At 33.5% G+C, this 21,181-nt stretch overlaps 3 protein-coding genes across 4 annotated transcripts; 2 read left to right on the forward strand and 1 right to left on the reverse strand.

The window, feature by feature from the left end:
- The first annotated feature begins 1,208 nt into the window (after positions 1 to 1,208).
- On the forward strand, positions 1,209 to 8,785 carry LOC124940586 (putative E3 ubiquitin-protein ligase RING1a). The gene is made up of 10 exons (XM_047481112.1): positions 1,209 to 1,583; positions 1,698 to 1,743; positions 4,222 to 4,280; positions 5,938 to 6,019; positions 6,166 to 6,286; positions 6,378 to 6,419; positions 7,332 to 7,787; positions 7,891 to 7,998; positions 8,090 to 8,335; positions 8,464 to 8,785. Exons 1-10 carry the CDS (start codon positions 1,367 to 1,369, stop codon positions 8,497 to 8,499), a joined length of 1,413 nt encoding a protein of 470 aa, XP_047337068.1. The 5' UTR covers positions 1,209 to 1,366; the 3' UTR covers positions 8,500 to 8,785.
- Positions 8,786 to 10,319: 1,534 nt separating this feature from the next.
- LOC124939745 lies at positions 10,320 to 10,813 on the forward strand (the record flags this gene model as incomplete). Its single annotated transcript, XM_047480185.1, has 1 exon — positions 10,320 to 10,813. A coding segment is annotated over exon 1 (372 nt), but the record flags the coding sequence as incomplete, so codon positions are not given.
- Positions 10,814 to 11,700: 887 nt separating this feature from the next.
- On the reverse strand, positions 11,701 to 19,699 carry LOC124937557 (polyadenylate-binding protein-interacting protein 4-like). 2 transcript variants are annotated; one of them, XM_047477840.1, is made up of 13 exons: positions 19,390 to 19,699; positions 18,963 to 19,084; positions 18,728 to 18,876; positions 16,917 to 17,037; positions 16,330 to 16,364; positions 15,594 to 15,663; positions 15,441 to 15,471; positions 14,931 to 15,226; positions 14,346 to 14,603; positions 13,684 to 13,785; positions 13,511 to 13,561; positions 12,269 to 12,365; positions 11,701 to 12,192 (listed from the first exon to the last, which is right to left on the reverse strand). In XM_047477840.1, exons 1-13 carry the CDS (start codon positions 19,562 to 19,564, stop codon positions 12,002 to 12,004), a joined length of 1,698 nt encoding a protein of 565 aa, XP_047333796.1. In that variant the 5' UTR covers positions 19,565 to 19,699; the 3' UTR covers positions 11,701 to 12,001. The 2 variants fall into 2 exon arrangements, with proteins under 2 accessions (XP_047333796.1, XP_047333795.1); XM_047477839.1 differs by having other exon boundaries at positions 16,917 to 17,040.
- Positions 19,700 to 21,181: the final 1,482 nt, after the last annotated feature.

The following is a 21,181-nucleotide window of genomic DNA, read 5'->3' on the forward strand; positions in this document are numbered from 1 at the left end:
GTTAATGATGAATGAATGGTGAACAACAACAGTACAGTACAAAGAGAGTATCACCTTCTTCTTCTTCTTCTTAGTAGTTTTCGAAGTAGTTCGAGTGGATCTGGAGAGAGACATTTTCAGTTTCAAGTGGACGGACCCTTTTCTTCATTTGCAAGGGATCATAATTTATCATCATCTCAACTTTGACACTAATATCTTTCATTCTTCTTCTGTTTTCCTTCCTTTTAGCTTTTAAATCATCTATTAATCTTTAATATATTCTGCCATTTCACAAGAGAGTAATCTAACAAAAAAAAAAAAAAACTTTTTTTTTAAGTAAAAAACTAATATATCATTATGAGATTTTGAGGAACATATATATGAAAAGAAAAAAAAAAGGTCATGATTATATGTTTTTAGGAAAACAAATTAGGTATGTATTATGATTATAGGTTGAATATGACTTATAGATGTTGAATTCGCATCTCATTTTCTTCTTTATTGTTGTGAGGTGACGATTATTTGGAGACTGTAATTCAATGGGTGATACTCGTTGAGAAGTTTGGATTGAGACATTAGATATGACAGATCTAAATCATTGGTTAATATTCATATTATCTTTTGGTGAACTACTTTGTTGAAAAAAATCGTGGTATTATCCGTGACTATGTTCGATCGATGCGTATTTTTTATAACGTTATTATCTAAGATTTGTTCTGAAAAACTCGTAAAATCGGTTGAAAGAGTTTATTGTCCTTTTGAAAACCTTCTTATGAGAAAGTTAATAGAATTGGTTGAGGAGTTTATTGTCTCTATTTAATTGACTTTTGTTGGGTTATCTTTATTTTTCTTTCTTATCTTTTATTTTTGTTTTTATTTTTATGTCATGTTTTGTTTAATTTATTTAAGTAATTCTCATTTTTTAATATTTTATTGAGCATTTAAAAAGGAATTGACTAAGACTCTTGGTAGGTAGGTCAATTATGTATTTAATATATTCTCTTTTTATAGAATTATTTTATTTAAAAACACTTAAAAAGTAATGGAGCAGAGTTTAAATATAAAATTATTATTATATATAAAAAATAGATTTATTTTATATATTGAAGGTCCTAAAAAATAAAATGAAGTACAGATTGATCCTTGATGACTCGAAATCAAATGTGTGTGTGTGAGAGTGAAGATGTAAAAGCCAAAATCCACCGCAAATCTCCAAAATTCACCCCTTCGACTTCTTCGAAGACCTTTCTCATCCTTGTTTTGCGCCAGCACAAGGAGAAGATCTCTCTCTCTCTCTCTCTCTTAAATCTTGTATCTTCGAAGACATAGACATAGACATAGTAGAGTAGAGTTGGAGAAGAAAAGGGGTTCAAGTCATAGAAGCGCAATGCCTGCTCAAAAGCGTCATCCATCCTCTTCCTCTTCTTCTTCTTCATCCTCCTCCTCCTCCTCCTCCGAGGATCTCCAAGACGAGGACTCCTCTCCTCCACAGCAGAGCCGTCGCAAGCAATCGCGAAGAGAAGAGAGAGTAGCCGATGAACAAGGAGACACCGAGGAACAAGTGAATGATGAGCTATCGGAAGGAGAAGGAGGAGAAGGAGAAGGTAATAATAATAATAATAATAATGTGCTCCATCTTTTTCCTTTCACTTCACTGTTTCTTTTCATGCATTTTTTTCTTTAATCAATTAAAGCCGCCGCTATGATTGATTTCTCAGACTCCCACAGTAGCCGCTCATCCGACGACCCAACAAGACTACCCGAGTACGCACACGCTCTCCACATTCACTAGATTTGTGTCTATTCTACGCTCTTCTGCATGCATTTACATCAGTTTTTATTTTCAATTTGCTATTATTCTCGACTGCTTTATTTTCTTCTCACACTTATTCTCCACTGATCTTCTGACTGTGATGTTCGGTTAAAGAGATCTGATTCAGTCTAGTTCATAAACTGATTGCTGTATTGCACAGAACATAATGCATGCATCACTTAGTCACACCTTTCGAATCTCTTTTAATTGTGTCTAGTAGTGAATTGTAAGAGGAGGTTTCATTTGATTTACAAGGGATCTGTAGGGACATTTTTGTTTTTCTCTTTCACTTTTGAAATGTACACAAAATTATTGATTTCATATATATCATCCTGAAATTCTTTTCTTTTCTTTTCTGGCTTTTAGAAACCTAGAGGCCTTGATATCTTGTCAACATATCAGATTTTAGATATTTTCATAGGACATAGCCAGATAGCATTCAGCTATAAACATCTGCAGGCATTCTTTTATTTGCTAAAAGCCAGTTTCCTTGGTTTGGATGTCTGCATTCTATAGTAGTTGTAATATTAATCTGTTGGGAGTTTATTTAGTCTCTTGTCATAAGAATACTCCCAACTTTTAATGTTTCTGTCTCTGCTACATTGTTAACATGGATTGTAATTTGTATCTCATCTCCCCAGAATCTTTTGGCTGATTTTCTGCCTATGTTAAGCCATCTCCACTATCTTTTACTCTGTTCATAAACATCAAATCATTATAGCACTTCTTATTTGGTGTGCACCTCTTTTTGAAGTTTCCTGTTCTAGTTTATGGCGAAGAAATGGCCACTGAAGCTTTTTTGTCCATGAAAATTCAGGGGACAATTAAGGTCCAAGGCTACAAGATGCATGTCTATATAAATAATTATTCCTTCATGTTTGCCAAAGTAACTTACATTTAGTCTTTCTGGAAGTGATATTTGAAATTGTGTGCTATTGCTTCTGGGTTTTGATGTAAAATATGTGAGTTTATTTTTGTCAAATTCGGAACTCAAATGCTGTAGCAAATGAAGCAATTCTGTCTGATTTTACCTCCTTAATGGATCATGTCTGGATTGAATTTCTTTCTAGAAGAGTTCTCATTACTGTAACTAGACCTTATAGGGTATAAGTATGTGGAGCTCATGGTATGTTTTATTGTTCTTTTTGTGTTAAATGTGATCTAGATTCTAGTTCCTCCTTGCCTGGATGAAAAGTCATCTGTTTAGGATTGCCCAAGCTCACTGTATTTGCTTGCAATTTATTGGGATTCTACAATCCAAACATGATTAGCATTTCTATAAATTATTGGATTCATGTGGACCAGTTATAACCTGGATTACAGCTTCCATCAATATTTATGAGAATCTGGAAGAAGAGAGAGGAGGTGTGGACTGTGTTGTTGATCTAACTTTGAAGACATTTGGATAAGTGGTTATAGCTTGTAACTTGCTAGATTTGCAGTGATGAATCTTAGATTCTCATAGTGATTTGCCATGTCATCACTTTCAAAACTTGGTCTTGAAATCAACTTGGGGGTCCGAGTTTTGTTGGATAAGAGGTCACATATACACTTAACGGTTACCAAGTAAGTCTTCCATGGTGCACATATGTATGGAAATCAGACAATTGAATCACAACTACTGCTTGAACGACCTACGTGAGATGCCCAACTGTATTCTAGTGCAGTCTTAATGAATTTAAGTTGAAAATTTTAAAACTGCTTCTAGGATGAAATTCCCTTATATGTATTTTTACTTAGAAATTAGCTATAAAAGAAGTGATAGATAAAAAAGAAACTGCAGTTGACATAATATTCAGCTTCATAGAGTACTATAACTTGCATATGCACCGTTCTCAAAAAAAAAAACTTGCATATGCACTATCAACTACTTTCCACAATTATGTAGTCTGCTTGACAGTGTGTCTCTGTCTTGGCTAAGTTGGTTATTAAGAACTGATTTTGATTGTCTTGGTTTTTATCTAGAGGTGATTAAATTTTCAGGTGTACTGGCTTCTCATGGTTTAGAAAAGAAACGAACAACTTAACTTTAGGTGATAATTATAACAGTACCAACTAACCTCAACTGCATTAGAAGCAAACTGGAATCAGGTAATCTTTTGCCTGATTTCCAGCACCAGTCCCAAGTGTTGGCGCATATTCTAAAGTATATCAGCTTATATGGGATCCCCTTATATGCGTATTTTTGGCTCCATAGATATGTCATAAAACAAGTAATTATTTATAATAATTTACTGGAAATGGGTTTTTTATTTTCTGTTCTTTGTCTCTTTTCTCCTTGATGAAATTGAGTGATAATAGTGCTATAAATTGCTTCCTTATTTGTACTAGCAAATTTTCCTTTGAAGTTGCAAATGGCTGATCTATTTGATGAATTAGAAGTTCATTCATTTTGTTAATTAAACTATCATTTTGGTTTTCTTTTGCAGATGGATATCTGCTGACTTGCTTTCCCTTCGTACCTATGTTCAATGTCCAATATGTTTAGGTATTAGTTCAATTCCTTTTTTTTTTCTTCTTCTTCTTCTTCTCCTTATTATTCTTTTTGTTTTGTTTTCAGTTACACTTTAAGGTTGTAATTAATGGTTTTCCCGTGCTTTAGCAACATAATTATCTATGTTCACTGTGTTCAATGATATCTTTTTTCTTTTCTTACTTGACCATGGACTCCTTAGCACATGGATAGTCATAGAGGGTTTACTGTGATGTAAAATTTATATTCTTTTCTATCTTTATTATGCAATCGTATGAAATATTTGTCAACCTCTTGGATATATGAAATACAATAGAAGGTAATATGACAATAACTTTTTTGGGCACTTTGCATTAAAGACTGAAAACTATCTAGTTTCTGGTTTCTTTCTGAGGTATGAAGCTGGGGCCACGACAGAGTTTTTTTGTTTTTTTAAGGTCAATTTTTTTATATTAAAAAGAAACAAGAAGCGTTCAGAGAACATGACAAAGAGTTCAGGCTGCTAAAATGAGTCTTCTTTTGTGCATGAACCAGGAGTTTGTTCTTTGAGGGGTTATCAGGGATTATAACATGCCATTGCGTTTTTCACCTTTCTTGTATTATGCTTTATACCAATTCAAATGGTAAGTTTAGATAGTTAGTGATTCCTTGGTATGGACACGAGACCAGTGACAACTAAACATGTGTTCCATGGACGAATCAGTGGCTGCATATAAACTAAGCCACATATGTGGTCAGTGACTGATGTCTGAAACTATGTTGTCTGGAAATGGTTGTAGGCTACATTTTGTAGCTTGTAAGATAATGTTGTGTTCAAATTGCTCATTTTTTGTTTGTCATCTTCTGCTGAATGCACCTTACTGATCAGCTTGTTGGAATAAGGCTCTAAATAATTTAGCTTTGTGCTGTTTCACTGGAAATGCTTCATTAACTACTCTGCCTGTTTAAGTTTTGTTTTGTATGTATCTCTTATCTGAAATGACAAAATGGGCAAAGTTATTCTATACAGTGTGGAATTACCAAACTTGACCCATGCCAATGAATCCTTTGCTTTTCCAAGAAAATGGTTGGGTGTGAAAAGGTTCAGGAACATGAGGTCGAGTTTCATAAACCTGACATTAATGGCAAAAAGTTTTAATTGCAGTAATAATTGGTTTGCTTTGCCAGGAAAATCCTGCAGAAAACATATTTTGTACCCTACTGTGGCAAAGCCATCTTCCATCCTAACCTCCAGCAAAGGAAATGCTGGGGGAGATAAAAAAATAAAGTATACTTTTTTTTTATATGGTGGAATATTGATTCCATATGAAATTGTTGACAGTTGTTTCTAAGATTGAGTTAATACCATGGTTAAACATGAATATTTTGTTCTTCATTTTTTTTTTTTTGGAAATGGTCATTAAGGCTCAAACACACTCTTGTGATTTGTTAATTCAAGTTAAATTAGATCCTTTTGATTTGTTCTTTAGTTAATTCAAATTAAATTGGATCCTTGTATAAATATGTTCTAATCAATTAATGGCACCAACGAGTTAATCAACTATATCAATGATTCACATGGATTATATGTTCTTTAAGTAAATGAAAATTTATTATACATGATGAGACAACCATTGTGGGATAAATAATCTATTTATTGGAAGAACTAACAAACTCTAGTTCACATAAACAGGTATTATCAAGAAAACAAGAACTGTGATGGAATGCTTACACCGTTTTTGCAGGGAATGCATTGACAAGTCAATGCGATTGGGGTATGTGTCAAACTTAAAATCTCTATCCTTTTTCATATTTTTGTAACATTCTTGTTCAATTGGCGGAGCTTACTTAGTATACATTAGAGTGACTCCAAAAAATATAAAATTTACTTCACTCAAAATTAAGCAACCTTGTGTTGCAGTAACAATGAGTGTCCTGCTTGCCGCACACATTGTGCTAGTCGACGTTCTTTGAGAGATGATCCAAGATTTGACACAATGATTGAAGTCTTATATCAAAATATTGAGAAGTACGAGGAAGAGGTAGGAATATGATGTGCTATGGCCTTTGATTGTTTTGTTTCAAAGTTGTGATTACACATAAAATGAGCACTGGTTGGCTGTTTGTTGTCAGGAATTGGCTTTTCATGAAGAGGAGAAAACCCGTAACAAGCAGGTTAGTACAACAGTTCATGACCGACTTCAAGCTGAGTTGTTTACATGCTTACTTGAGTATTTATACTATAACTAAACAAAGTAGAGTTTAATGAGAGCTAGAGTGGTTGCAGATATAATTATTGTTAATCAATATTAACCTATTGATAACAATAATTTTATTATCTCTAACTAAATTATATTAAATAATATAATATTAACGATATGTTCTTTTATTAATTTTAAAATTCAAATTTAACAACCATACCCCTCTATGTTATTATTTTTGAAATGTTAAATTTTTATAAACAATTATTTTTATATAGATTATGTAAATTAAAAAGTTTTGGAAAACTTAAAGATTGTTGTTAAAATTTTCATTACATTAAAGAAGATGAAACCCTTTAATTTTTATTTTTGAAAAATAAACACTATATATTTTTGAAAATGTCCATTTTTACTAAATATGTAACACAAGCAAGAAGTGTTTTGAACATTACAAAGAAGAGGGTGAAAAAAAGGACTACTATATTAATTTGGAAATAAAAAAGAATCTAAATACATTTGTCATCTCTAATCTTTGTCCTTAATTCAAGGTAGAGAGAGTAAATTAATTACATTACATTTAAATTAATAGACTAAAAATCCATAGAAAATAAATTAAGTTCCTCAATTATGCTAAAATTAACTATTTTACTGTTATATAGTTAACAAAAATTCAAAAGTCACAATAACTCCTTCCAATTTTGAGCCACTCCTTAAAATTTGGGTTTTGGATTTTATACATGTATATAGATGATGCATATGGAAGTTCATCAACGTTAAATTGTTCCTTAAATATTACTGAATTAGATTCCCTCCTGTGACAATGCATTGTGAATACACCTTTCTTTTCTTTTTTTCTGGTCTCATTTTCCACTCCATTGTTGAATAGATACAAGAGTCCATTGCTCAAATATTTCGAAGACAGTCAGAAGCGCTTGCAACCAAACGCTGCAAATCATCTAAAGATGTGTACACTCCAAGATTGCCAAGAAATTGTCGTCATTCATACTCCAGAAGAAGACGGAGTAGCCATGGAACAGAACTTGAAATATCTGATGAAGACAATAGCTATGATGGAAACAAAGATTCATCTTCAGCTGATGAAGGGGTAATGGAAGTTAAGCAAAGGAGACACAAGAGAAGACCGTTGTCTAACCCTTCTTCGTCGACTGTGAACTCTGATGGAGGAGGATGTGCAAATGAATTGGAAGCAAGCAGGGAAATCAGGGGAGTTTCGGAAATACTCGGTTGGGGTGGAGGTGGTGCTCGGAGCAGGAGTCTTCGGAGCTCTCGCCTGTCAAAGCTGAAAGGATATCTTGAAATTTCTAAAGGTGGTGATGATAAGGTATATAATGATAATACTGAATGCACAACTCAATTGCTTAGTTGCTGCCTGTTTAATTAATCAATAAGAGAAAGTTGTTATTCTGCATTCTCTTATTTTGCAGTTTGACGTTCATCTGATGCTTATTTCCTTGGATTCGAAGACAGTTCCGAGTCTGGGTCAGCCATTTCTCTGTTGTCGTCCCAACTTGTTGGTTGAACACCTTCACAATGTAAGATTTAGATAGGCGGAGAATTTATAGATTGTTTTGTTCTTTATATTCTAAAGTTTGTATGGCACTACTCTCTCAAACATGTTTATAGTATGTCTCACATGAGGCTGAAGTGCGGGCTGAAGATGTTGAAATTCTGCTAGTGAGGAGGCGTGATACTGCTGCCAACAGCCTGGATGCTGATATAGGCATAGACCTTTCAATGTTAATAGGAAACAACAGCTTACCACCCTCTGAGTCCGAGTTGGTTGCTTTCTGCAACAAGGCAATACTTGAGCCTTTGGAAGGGAAAGAAACATTAGCAAGTCTTTCAACTTCTTCGGGTGTGAACCATTTGGTGAGAATTTACTGTGTTTTTACAATAGAATCAAAGATTGCTGCCTTGCCTTAAATAAGCTAGAGAAATACATGGCTCTTTTCTCCGTATATAAAACCGCTTTCATTTTCATGTGATTGTTGTTGCAGATTCTTGCATATAGGAAGAAAGGATCTCCAATTTAAGGAGTTGGAGGACTCTTGGCTTGCCTTTGGAGGAGAAAATGGCGGCAGCTATTTTATTTATTACCTTTTGATCTTTTTGAGCACCCAGAAAACTACATCTCCTCGCACCCTCAAGTGTGTGATAAAAATATTACATCTTCTCTCTATTATAACATAATAACTCACTCAGAGTCTTATTTTATTACTATTTCTGATTTGAAGATGAACCGAAAAACTAGTTTTATATCCTCTCTTCTATTCTATTACCTTTTAACATATTGGAGGGGTTTTGCAAGATTATTAAATACATCTTTTGTTCATTATATTATTTTAACATATTATTATTTTGAAAACATCAGCCAGCCCCAATCCATGTTTTTGACCAGCTGATCAGGGTCAGGTGCCTCTTGTTCTAAAATGATTGGTTGTAGACTTTAAAGTATTAAATGGATATATTTGTACTATGGTTGTATTAATTAGTTTTAAGAAATATAATCATTTGTTATATATATATATATATATATATATATATATATATTAATGTAGTTTTATTATTCTCAACTAAAAACATTTAATATGAATGAAGTCTAATTTGAATCATAAGAAATAGGAGGGAAGGCATTGCAATAAAAAAATGTATGCATGTCTTCTGCAATAACTAAATCTTTTTAAGAAGAAGAAGAAGAAGAATATATCATCCCCTGCATTATCATTCATAAATAAAGCAATCAGGCGAAAGATAACAACTGCCTTTTCCAGGTAAATACTCAAAACATTTTTCAAAGATTTAATTTTCAAAATTTATTGATTAAATATTATTATAACTAGCCATCTAACCCACTCTAATAATCTATTTTTTCATCAATTTTAATATACATCAAACAAGCTACCATACCAACGGTGAATTTTCTTATGAAAAGATTGAACATCTTTGAAGAGGTTAATTTGACACTTTATAGGTCTTGTTTGAACTAAGGGTTATTTGGTTTTAATCATATCATTTTTTTATTTTATTTTCAAATACCAACCATACATCAACCAAGCTCGTAGTCTTACCTAGAAAGCGTTTGAAATGTTCGCAAGCACACACGTGGATGGAAAAGATCGACATTTAATAAGATATCCATATAAACGGGTGAAAATATTTATTGACGCTCTTTAATTTGAAATATTTAAAGTTTATCAATTAAAATATTATTATTTTAATGTTTATATAAAGAATACTTTAGTCATTTAAGACAATAATTTACTTTCTAATCAAATAATATTTCTTTTTATAACAAAGCCCCCCAACAACTAACAAAGTTGAGTATCAAAAAGGCACAAGCACCTGCAGAATTGGATTGGAAGTTAGAGCATATTTCTTGAGGCAAGTAAGTTCCTTCTTTTCATCAAATAATCTCTGGATTGTTGCATGTGTTTAGCTTTGTTGGTTGCCTGCATTTTTTGAGCATACAACCATTGTTTTGTGTTTTTCTTCAATTTGCTTCTGAAGGAGAAGTCCCTTATATATTAGGTTAAATCTGTTTCTATTTATTTGCATGTATCATATAAACCCTAGCTAGTTTATGCTCTGCCGCCTCAAGTTTGACTGCTATTTCATTGTTTAATTGAGGGAATTCGGCGAGAGCTACTCTCTTCGGAGAAGAGAGGTTCTCCTTATATCGATCTTGATTTTGCTCTTGCTCTTGTTGGTGCTGCTGCATTATTGATTTATTTTTTGAGTTTGTTTCACTTGTTGACGAGGCTTTCTTTATTAAGAATCCTCTGTAAATTAAAGCTAGATTGACTCAAACAAGTGTCTGCTTACCATTAAAACTAGTTGTTGTTAGAAAGGATGCATAAACTGTTTTCATCTCTGAAAGAAAAAAAGATTGAACAAGGGTTCCTATCTATCTGAATCTGATGCATAAACTTTCAATATCTTATTGATCTGACATGACAGATTCCTATTATTCAGAAGATGGAAAACCCTGGAAATATGCCCCCAGAAACGTCAGTAAAGAGGAAAAGAGGTCGTCCGCGTAAAGACGAGGGTGGCAGAAGTGGTCATAGGATAATGCCACGACCTGTCTTAAACAATAATAATGGAAAACAGTCTGGAATACTTAACCCCATTGAGAAAACAGTTGCAGGTGTAGTTGATGCAGCATTCAATGGAGGCTATCTAGTAACTGTCAAGATTGGCAACACAGAGACTATTCTTAAAGGTGTTGTTTTCAAGCCAGGGCAGCATGTTCCTCTCCTCTCACCTGAAATGATTTCAATTGGAAGAAACCTACTCAAGCAACAAGTAGCTACACCTACAAAATCGTCTGAAACAATATCATCTAAGCGAAACGAGGAACACGTTGGCAACAGTACTGGGATAGCTGCCAATTCTCCAATGTGGTTTGATAAAAGCAAAATGGGCAGAATGTCCGAGCTTTTGCAGGTAAACAAAACACTCCTTTGATCAATGAATGATTGATGATGATGATGATAACAACTCCTCCACTTTCAGGTTTTGGAAGATGATGAGAAATTAGCAGGTAGAGATGAGATGAATGATGGTAATGAGGAATCCATTCCGTCAAAGACACAACAACCTTAGCTTTGATTTGATTGAGAAGTGCAATGACTTTCTTTCTAATCTTGTACTAAGGATCTATCTCACCAAACAATTGTTTTTCCTTCTTAAAACTGTATTGGGGGGGGGGGGGGGGGGGGGGGGGGGGGGGGGGGGGTTCATGTTTCCTGATTTTGTCATGATTTGTGACTATGGATGCTTTATTTACTCCTATATTTATATAACTGCTTTTATAGTCACCACAAGAAAGGGATGAGGATGAGTAGTAGTAGTAGTAGAAGAAGAAACAGGTCGGTCAAATGGACTAATGATTTTGAAAGTGATATGTACATGTCATTAGTTTTGGAGTTCATAACAAGAAGCACTGATGATATATTATTCTCAAACTGAAAATTATGAATTATTTCTCTTTCAGGCTTCAATCACAGTCAAAGTAATATTTCCTAAAATTTTGCTTCCAAAAAGAAAGGAATGAGTCACATCATTGTCTCTAAATATATCTATTGTAATAGAATCAAAATTTTAAAGAAGATCCATCTACTTAATATAGTATTTTGCACATATCATTATTAAAGCAACAAACAGCATAATTCGAGATCAGTAGTTGAATCGAATTGATGGTAGATACCAGATAGAGAAACATCTAACCCAAATAGGAAACAACAGGCTCCGCACCTATAATTGAGGGGGGGAAACTGAAAAAATATTAATTTTACAGAGAATAACAACATCTAAGAAAGATCCTTGAAGAAGGACATAAGCTTCAAATCCCTCTCTTTGGTCATGTAATTTTACTCTTTAAAGTTGCAATACCAACTAACCAAATACAGACTTCAAAACTTTGGGGTAGGTTAAAAAATGAAATAAGTAAAGCCAAAATTTTGTAGGAATAAAAACGATTTCCTTATAAGTAAAGCCAATATATAGTATATAATAATAAAATAAAAAATATATTTACGGAAACTTGGTGGTGTATATACCATTTGATCCTGGAACTGGAATGGAATGGAAAACATGGAAGGGAGGCTGAGGAAGGGAGTGGTGATTTGGTAACCCAAATGGTTGCTGCCCTCCAGACATAAGAGGTGGTGCTGGTGGTAGTGGTGTTGTCACACATAAAGGAAATGTTTGGGATGCCACATTTCCTGCGCATAAAAACGAGTATTTTTCTTGTTTAGTACAAGAACACTACTATTTGGGAAAAAGTGTCAAAATAAATACCTTGGTGCTTAGGAATATGGTTTGAATGGGCGGGTGTTGTTAGTAAAGGGCGTGTAGGTACTTGAGGGATAGCTGCCACACCCTGATGATTCACATCCTTCAAAACAACAACAAATAAAAAATAATCAACAAAAACAAACACCAATACTTCAGTGCAAATAGAAAATACACAAGCTACCAAATAAAAGAAAGAATTGATACCAAGAAAATTTAACTTTGAAACTTGAAGCACCAAACCATCTCAGGTTTCATGAAATCAGATAAAGTCTACTGTTTTAAGTATACTATTTCTTGTTTTGATTTGGCATAAGGATTTCATATGCAAGAGTATGGAGAACCACAACCAAACATGTGATCAACCACTTTAAAGTATGTATTATCAGAACATATACAGTTGAGAACCAAAATATGTATTCAAAAATTTTGAGGATGCAACTTTGTGAAAATCTCAGTTTGATCACTACAATAATCATTATGACTAAGTCAGGAAGGGACGTTGTCATCATCATACATATAAGCACCTCATGTCTGGATATTCAAATAATTACATAAATCCTTTCTCATGTTCATCTTTAATAACCATGTAAAAACTACCTTTGATATTTTCCCCCTTGTTTCTGATGAACCCTAATGTAAGTTGCATCACAATTTATATTGGTTCAATATTACACTAAAGAAATGCAGCAAATCATCATTGTAACAGTCAGCAAGAGGCAACAAGGTATTCTGGAGACCAATTCAAGCACTTGTAAATAGCCATAAGAATATTCTGAAAAATAAAAACAACTAAGCATACCTAGCAATAAATCAATATCTGAAGTCAGTAATTCATTTGTAATTGATTGCTCTTGTCCTCTCACAAACAAAAGTGATCTGCTGTGTGCATTAGTATCACTTTCCATACAAGACAAACAACCTTTTTTGGGGCAAAAAGAATATCCTTCAGAGCCTATTTGGTATCAACAGTTTCCAAATAGGCTCATAGTCTGATTCTGCTGTCTAACCCTTCATAAAGAAAAATACCAATATGCTAGCTATGTCTTTTGGCATATGCTTATATGGAAGCTTGTAAAAATACTAAAATATATTAAAACAGGGTCCAATTATAGTCTATTCTAGGGTGTTATCTAGGTTTGCCTGTGTTGTGTTTGGGTATAAAATAACATTTCAACACACTTATAGAAACACAAATAATAGAACACTCATGGAAAAATTATAGCAATGATGAATATTGTATCTTACATGAGAAACAGGTTGCATATATACAAGCTGCCCAAATCGTCCAACCATAACCTGAAACATGAAAGATTAACATTGTATATGAAGAAATATTACCTCTCTAATAAACAATCCATATCGACTACATCTAAAAACAAATCTACAGTGGGGATCAAGAGAAATCCTCCTCTACTTACATTTTGGTAATTTGGATGGGAATAGGAAGGCAACCCTTGAAAAGTGTGGTACTGACCAGCATATCTAAGGGGCATAGTCCTGTTTCCTGTTTGTCCTACAATCTTTACAAGGTAAAACAAGAAAATATAGTGATTAAATCTATTATTGCACTTTTGTAATTGTTACAGAAAAATAACAATGTCTATTGGGTTAAAATTTGAACTCGCCTCTGAGTAGGCCATCATGTCATATGCCCAGATTTTCCAGATAACGTGAAGGATAGTCAACAAAAACAGATAAAGAGGCAAAAGAACTACTATCATAGAACAAAAGTACATGAAAAAGACTATAGAAAAAGAAAGTAAATACTAGTACATAGAAGCAAGAAATAACATGAATTTACACACAACAGAGAACTTGGATGAAACACAAGCTCTGATGCTAATAAGCATAAACACAAGTGATAAAACAGTACCAAATCAAAATCTTAAAAAATCCTAATCAACCAAATTAATTTATAACATATAAATATTCTCAATTTTCAACACATAAAGCAAAGACAAGGCATTTGTTGGAAAGAAAAATGCAGTCTACTGAGCAGTTAACATAAACTATACAAACATGTGCCAATTCGTAGGCTGTTACAAGTAGAAACTGGCAACGTGCATAATATAAGGTTTACCATTTGAGAAAATTGATTATCAACAATTCCGTTCCCTTGGATCAAGTTACCACTGGAAATGACTTTGGCGGGTAGAGGTGTGTGGGCAGTGAATGAGTTGAATTCAACTTCTGGTTTTGATGTGGCAACTGGTATTAAAGGAAAATTGTCTGGCATGTAAGCCATATTTGTTGTTGCTGGCACTGCAGGAGGTGCTACAGATCTACGATTTGAGAAAGATGGACAGAATACCTTTGCCCCAGGGTTGAGTTTAAATTCCTAGAGCCAAAGAAAGTTAGATAGTAAAAAATCAACACTGAGATGAATGAAAACAAAATCCATCTTGACTACTGCTTATTGTATCTGCACTTGCATACAGTGCAGATATGAAAACAAAATTTACACTTGCATACAGTTGCTCCAACTATCATCAATATGACAAACTATTTACCTAAAAAAATATGAATAAATCATAGGGGGGGGCGCTCTCATCACGGTTATTCACCTTCCAGTTTATGAATGAAATTGACAGTAGTTTGAACTCAATGCACGGTCTCTGTTACATAACCTTTTATTATATAACAGCTGTTATCCTATGTACATTACCTTAGTATTTAAACTTAGTCGTTTCTGAGGGGAATTTGTTCTGGGAGCTGTAGATGAAGTAACACAATATCCTGGGTTATCATCCACTGATGAAGGGCTAGACATGGAAACATTCAAAGTAGTATTTGAACATGAAGTGTCTCCTGAAGTAGGCCTCTCTTGAAGTTCAGTATCCGCTTTGTTAGTGGATGAAGGAAGGCAATTTGAGGATGCTATTGTCTGCACCAGCTCAGATGCATTTACTTGACATTCCTTAGCAGCATATGATAGGGTAAAACAAGCATCTACAGGAGTACCTAGAATGACAAAGTTAATACACTAGGTAAAAATAGTTGAATGATGAGGCATCTAGCCATTACATGAAACAATTGAACTTCAAATACACTTTGGACATATCCCGTAATATTCACATACGGCTAATAACATAGACATCCAAAATGGTTTAATAAACTTTTGCATATAATATTAGTGTCCCACTTCTGGGAAATGAAAAAGACAACAAAAACTCACAACTTGAATATAATCCTTGTAATCCAGATGCCTGCAACAATAGAGTAAAGATAATTAGGCAACTAAAATAGGAAGCACTATGTAGTATTAACTCAACAATCTTAAGTTTCTAAAATAGGTATGTTTTAAATTTTTAATGTCAACTCTACATACATCTTCCTTTGAAGAGACTGTCCCCTCACAATCCAACTCATTCCCCTGTGGAATGACATCACTAACCTGTCTGCCAGAAAGAATTAAAAAGAAATATGACAAGTGACTATATAAACAGAAAAGGCTAAGCGTAAAATTATATATACATATATAAAGCTCTGTGAATGCCTTTTCCTTTTTTGGGGGTTGAATAGACAAAACACAAACAGTTTTTTTGCCCACAGAATGTAAGCTCCACAAGTAAGATACCATTTGTGACTACTATGAACTAACAGCTAATATAGACTCCATTTGGTTTGAGTGAGTAGTCATCACATATGGATGAATGATAATTTTTATAACTTGACGAGTAAAACAATCATTTAATATGTGGCACCATTATTGATTGAATTATGTTTGAGTTTTTTTTTTTATGAGCAAAATTATATATCAAAGTATATGCTTAGTTAAGATGATCATCACAATTCTTGCCAAATGGATGATCAACCAACTATTGGATTACAATGATAAGTGACTTACCAAATAATTCATAGAACAAAAAAACTTTATCATGAGAAACCATTACTAAAAAAAGGAATGCAAACAATCACAAAAAGTATACATCGACTAAAGATAGAAAGATCAAAAACTGTAAATTTGTTAACAAAAGAAGGTATCAAAAACACAGTACCACATCTGAAAATTAGGAAATAGTTGTCAATAGCTTATACAAATGCTATAATTTGGGACTAAATACCTCATATTGTGCGGAGTATTAGAAGCTTCTTCATCCTGTAAAGATGCCCGTGCAAGCATGGTAATATGTGTGAATAAAATTGGTCAAACTAAATGACAAAGAATGAAAAGTGAGAAAATAATTAATCATCATGCTTGAATCTTGTTCCTCTACTTGAAGTGGTTTACATTACCATAGGTAATGGGAAGATTTATATGCATAAATGAATAGTTGTTTGAATGAAAGATCTTGTTATTTCTAGATTAAGTGCCATAAATTACAACCAAAAACCAATGAAACATAATGGAATAATATCATTATAAACTTGGTAATATGCATCTTGCAATATAATTCCTGATGAATATCGGGACATCATAACTCTAGGAATCCTAAAAAATGAGGTTCATTCTCACAAATTATGAATCTCTTCCAGACAATGTGATATCAACTAAGTTGGATATTGTTAAATATTTTTTGTATAGGTTGAAACATAAGTTCCTAATTTGTGTTTCTGATAAGGCTTGTATAACCTCATTCATGGAACATTAGAATCACATGCTGCATATTGTGAACTGAAGTTCATATGATGAAAAATAAAATGTAATTACCTTCCCAAAATGCATGCTTTTGATTTCACCATTTTCAACTCCATTCTCAATATTTGAATAGTCCCTCACATGTATTACTGTAGGCATAATACAACTTTTTATCTCATTCCCAGCTTGCATCCTGCTTTGGATAACAAAAAAAGTAACATAAAGGTGATCATATGCAATTTAACGAGAAATATATTACATAAATATGGGGTTATGGGATGGTAAGACAATTTAAGACCATATAAATTAGAGAAATTTATGAATAGAGGTGTTATGATAATGAGATGAGATAACGGCTCATTGAAATTTACCATAGTAACATAGGGTTTATGTTATTGGATGCCGAAACGCCTAACAGTCTCCTCCGAAAAGCGAGTTCTTGGGGTGTCTAAAAAGGTCAACGCTTAACTTGCCTTGAAAAGAAAAATTTTCTCTAGGATTTCTTCATAGGTAAAATTATGTTAAAAAGCATTCATTCACCAGATACTTACCTAAGTGAGAGATACAGATGTTGGTCACCAATATTTCATAAACATTGTTACATAAAAGAACTACTATAGATCATTATGTATTAACTTAACCTTTCCCCAAGACCTTCAAGACACCTATAAGAAGTCCTTAGGTTGAGTTCCCACAAGAAGGAAATAAAGACCAACATTCTAATCTTACAGGAGATAATTCACAACTCTACATCCTAAGTAATACTAATGTTAACAAGATTCTAATGTTTTTTTCCTTAACCTTATGATGCCAAATCACCCGTATCGTCATTATCGAGCAAATGTGTACAACCCTCATATCCTACATGACATCTCCTCCACCAACAATCATTTAATGACTACACCAATCAAACTTTTTCACAAGGTACAGGAATGTAATATTTGTCAATAATGTTGACAAAACTACATAACAAGAATCTTCATTCAATACAACTCCATGATTAGTTTTTTTCTATTGTGGATTTGTTGTTCACAAGGAACATACTACGTGTAAATTATCATGATTTGTGTGAAGGCTTAGTTAACACTGAGAATACCGGCTCTATGTGTCTAAGCATGACAAAGGAAAAGTGAAAAAAAAGACACAATTAACAAATATAACACATGTGACAAAAGGGGAAAGAGAAATAAGTTGTGATGGAAGTCCGTCTCTCATAAGGACCTCCTTAACCATGCGTTACATATCATTTTTCAACTTCAAAGTAAAGTTCAACATTATCATGATCAACACATGTTTCGTGATGGCCTCCACCACAACACAAAATATACCTTTTTGGCTCTCTATTTAGCCTTAAGTCTCTTTATTTTCAAGGTCTTTCTCCACTAACAGGTTATTTCGAATACAAATGCGAGAGAGCCATCTTTGTACAATCAATGCACTCTACGGATAGAGGAATATGTATATGTCGTTTATTTTGTGGTTATTTGGAATAAATCTAGATAATGAAATCAAAATCTTGTTTGATGAAAAATTGGATTATTTGGGTTAAATTGCTAAAATATCCTTTTGAATTTAATGTGTACATTTTATAAAGGATACAGTAGGGTAATTTGGTATTTTTATTGATGAAATAATTAATGATGGGACAAGAGATTATTTGGAAACAAAATCAAACTAGCTCGTAGTGTTGAACATAGTATCAGATGAGGTATGTATCATGTTTTTAACCTCTGATAATAAAGGTCAACATCACGTGTTTAGCTGTGGTCATATCATAGTGTGTTTCAGTGATTTATCCTAATCTGTATCTTATGCAAAAACGATATCATACTCAGTGTAACAAGTAAATAGCACAATGAAGATTTTATGTTTTGGAAGCATACTGTGTTTGAGCAGACTCTACTTTCTCTACATTGTCCTTGGCAAAGCCTTTTATCATTCTACCACAGCTTTCAGATTGAGGTTGATTCGTAGTACTCATGACATCCCTTCTACTAATCCCAGAATCATTTCTATCCAGGTGCATAATCCCCTGATGATAGGCCAAATTAAGAAAATCATTCAAGACGGAATACAATTAATTTTAAAGTTCCAGATATGAAGAGAATGATGACATGCCTTAGCAACGACTTGCACAAGATCATCAGGTGAAATAACGAGTGTCTCTATTAGGTCCTCCCCTTTAATGTTAGCTTCACATTTCCCCCTCTTAATCACCCTCGCTTGTTTCAGCACAACACCTAAATCATAACAAAATATATATGCACAGATAACTCCCAGTATCTCAATAAATGAGAGACAATGATAACCTTAAATTTTCTGATTAAAAGACAAAAACAAAATAAACAAGACTAACATGCCAGACATCTGTCCCTCTCTTTTTCCTATTGAAACACAAGTTGCATAAACATAAAAGTACTTAAGATCGTAGTAAAAATAGATCTAATCGAGACAGATGAAATGGAAAAATATATTCTATCCAAAAAAACTTGTTGTGATCCGACACATATTGATTGAGCGGTGAGGTATTACGGCGCCAGCTTACCATAGTCATTGTGAACAGAAGCGGTGTGGAATATTCCAGAATAAATTGAACCGTCCTTAACGTGGACATCGACGGGGAAACCAATGATGCACATGGTAGTAAACAAGAGAGCGTCGCTCAAAGACGTGGAGGCGGCAGTTTCTTCACCGGAGAACTGTCTGTTTCTGCAACCCATCTCTTCAACTTCTTCTTCTTCTTCCTCACTAAGGATTTTCAGATCACAGGAGGATAGATCTGAGCTAAATCGAAATCCTTTTTAGGCAGAAGTGTATGTCCTAAGGAAGATGGGTTCGCACGACGGAATGGCTTTTTGAACTGTTATTAGTACTTAATATATAATAATATATATATATATATATGTCTTCCTCATTTTGATTTTATTTGCTAATCCCCGCTCCCTCTTATTTTACATATTCAATAAATGGTTATTTCTTTTCCATTTTTCATACTCATGTCAGGGGTAATTTGAGCATGTGACCCCAAGAATAGGGTGAATCCTAAAAATAGGGTGAATAATTTAAATAGCCTGATGATCCATTTTTTTTAATGACAATTATATTTTTGCGTCACGCAATTCCAGTTGCGTGATGTAACCGATTTTTTTTTTTTTTCGTCTCGCGGTTGCGTGACGCACCTGGGGTTGTGTGACGCACCTGGGGTTGTGTGACGCGATTGCGTAACGCAACGGGATTGCGTCACGCAACTGGGACATTTTCGTCCAAAAAATTTTATAATTAAATTTTTTTAAAAAATAAAAAAAATAAAAAATTGCGTCACGCAACCTGAGAATGCGTGACGCAATAGGGACATTTTCGTCAAAAAAAAAAATGAGTTACCAGCGCTATTTAATTTATTCACCCTCACCAAAAATAATTCACCCTATTTTTAGGGTCATTTGCTCAAATTTCCCCATGTCATGGATGGTTGAATTGTAGTTTTACACAACTGTAAATTATAACCTAAATTTAAATTATTGAAAAATCAACCGACTCAAATGATAATTAACCTCCTAGTATTTCTAGTATCCATGAGTTGTGTGTCACTTAGAATACAAATACAAATAATAATTATTCAAATATACATATAAAATAATCATAGTCTTGGAGCACTTGGACTTGGTTGAGTTTTTTTAGTGTGTAATTATATATATATATATATATATATATATATATATATATATATTACATTTTGAATATCATAATTCATAATCTATTCATTTATATTAAAATAATAAAAAATTAAATATTTTAGAATGAGGGGTCATAATTGGGGAAATTGGATGAAATGACCCTACAAATAAGGCTATTTGCATCCGTGGTAATGTTTAATAATTTTTGATCTGATGACCACTTATTTTTTTTTTGACGATTTTACCCTTTTCGCGTTACGCGAAGGGACTCCGCGTTTCGCGAAGTGAAACGGTATTGATATATATACTCAAATTTTTTCATTTCTCTCATTTTCTTTCTCTCTCCTCCTTTCTTTCCTCCGGATTTTGTCGCCGGCGGCGTAAACTCCGGCGACGTCGACTATTATGAATGAAATCTACAAGATAAGAAACCTAATCCCCGAATCTATGTTTATATAACAGATTTATGTTCTTATTTGTATTTCTTAATGAAACCCTAACCCTAAATATGTTCTTTTTGGTGATATTTGTTCATATTGAATCATATTTGTTCATATTGGGTTATATTTGTTCATATATGTTCATATTTGTTCATATATTGGTTTATTAGTTCATATTGGTTCATCTTATTGATTGTTCTTTTGGCTGTGATGATATTTGCAG

This window comes from Impatiens glandulifera, chromosome 5 (genome assembly GCF_907164915.1).
Source record: "Impatiens glandulifera chromosome 5, dImpGla2.1, whole genome shotgun sequence".
NCBI lineage: Eukaryota > Viridiplantae > Streptophyta > Magnoliopsida > Ericales > Balsaminaceae > Impatiens > Impatiens glandulifera.

Bases quoted from the DNA above. Each gene is read 5' to 3' on its own strand.
- LOC124940586 (XM_047481112.1), top strand. From the start codon at position 1,367: ATGCCTGCTCAAAAGCGTCATCCATCCTCTTCCTCTTCTTCTTCTTCA. The intron at 1,744-4,221 runs GTACGCACACGC...TTTCTTTTGCAG, and splicing joins GACCCAACAAGACTACCCGA to ATGGATATCTGCTGACTTGC. The intron at 6,420-7,331 runs GTTAGTACAACA...ATTGTTGAATAG, and splicing joins AGAAAACCCGTAACAAGCAG to ATACAAGAGTCCATTGCTCA.
- LOC124937557 (XM_047477839.1), bottom strand. From the start codon at position 19,564: ATGGGTTGCAGAAACAGACAGTTCTCCGGTGAAGAAACTGCCGCCTCC. The intron at 15,664-16,329 runs GTATTTAGTCCC...TCTTTCTGGCAG, and splicing joins AATACTCCGCACAATATGAG to ACAGGTTAGTGATGTCATTC. The intron at 15,227-15,440 runs GTGAGTTTTTGT...TTGTCATTCTAG, and splicing joins ACAAGGATTATATTCAAGTT to GTACTCCTGTAGATGCTTGT.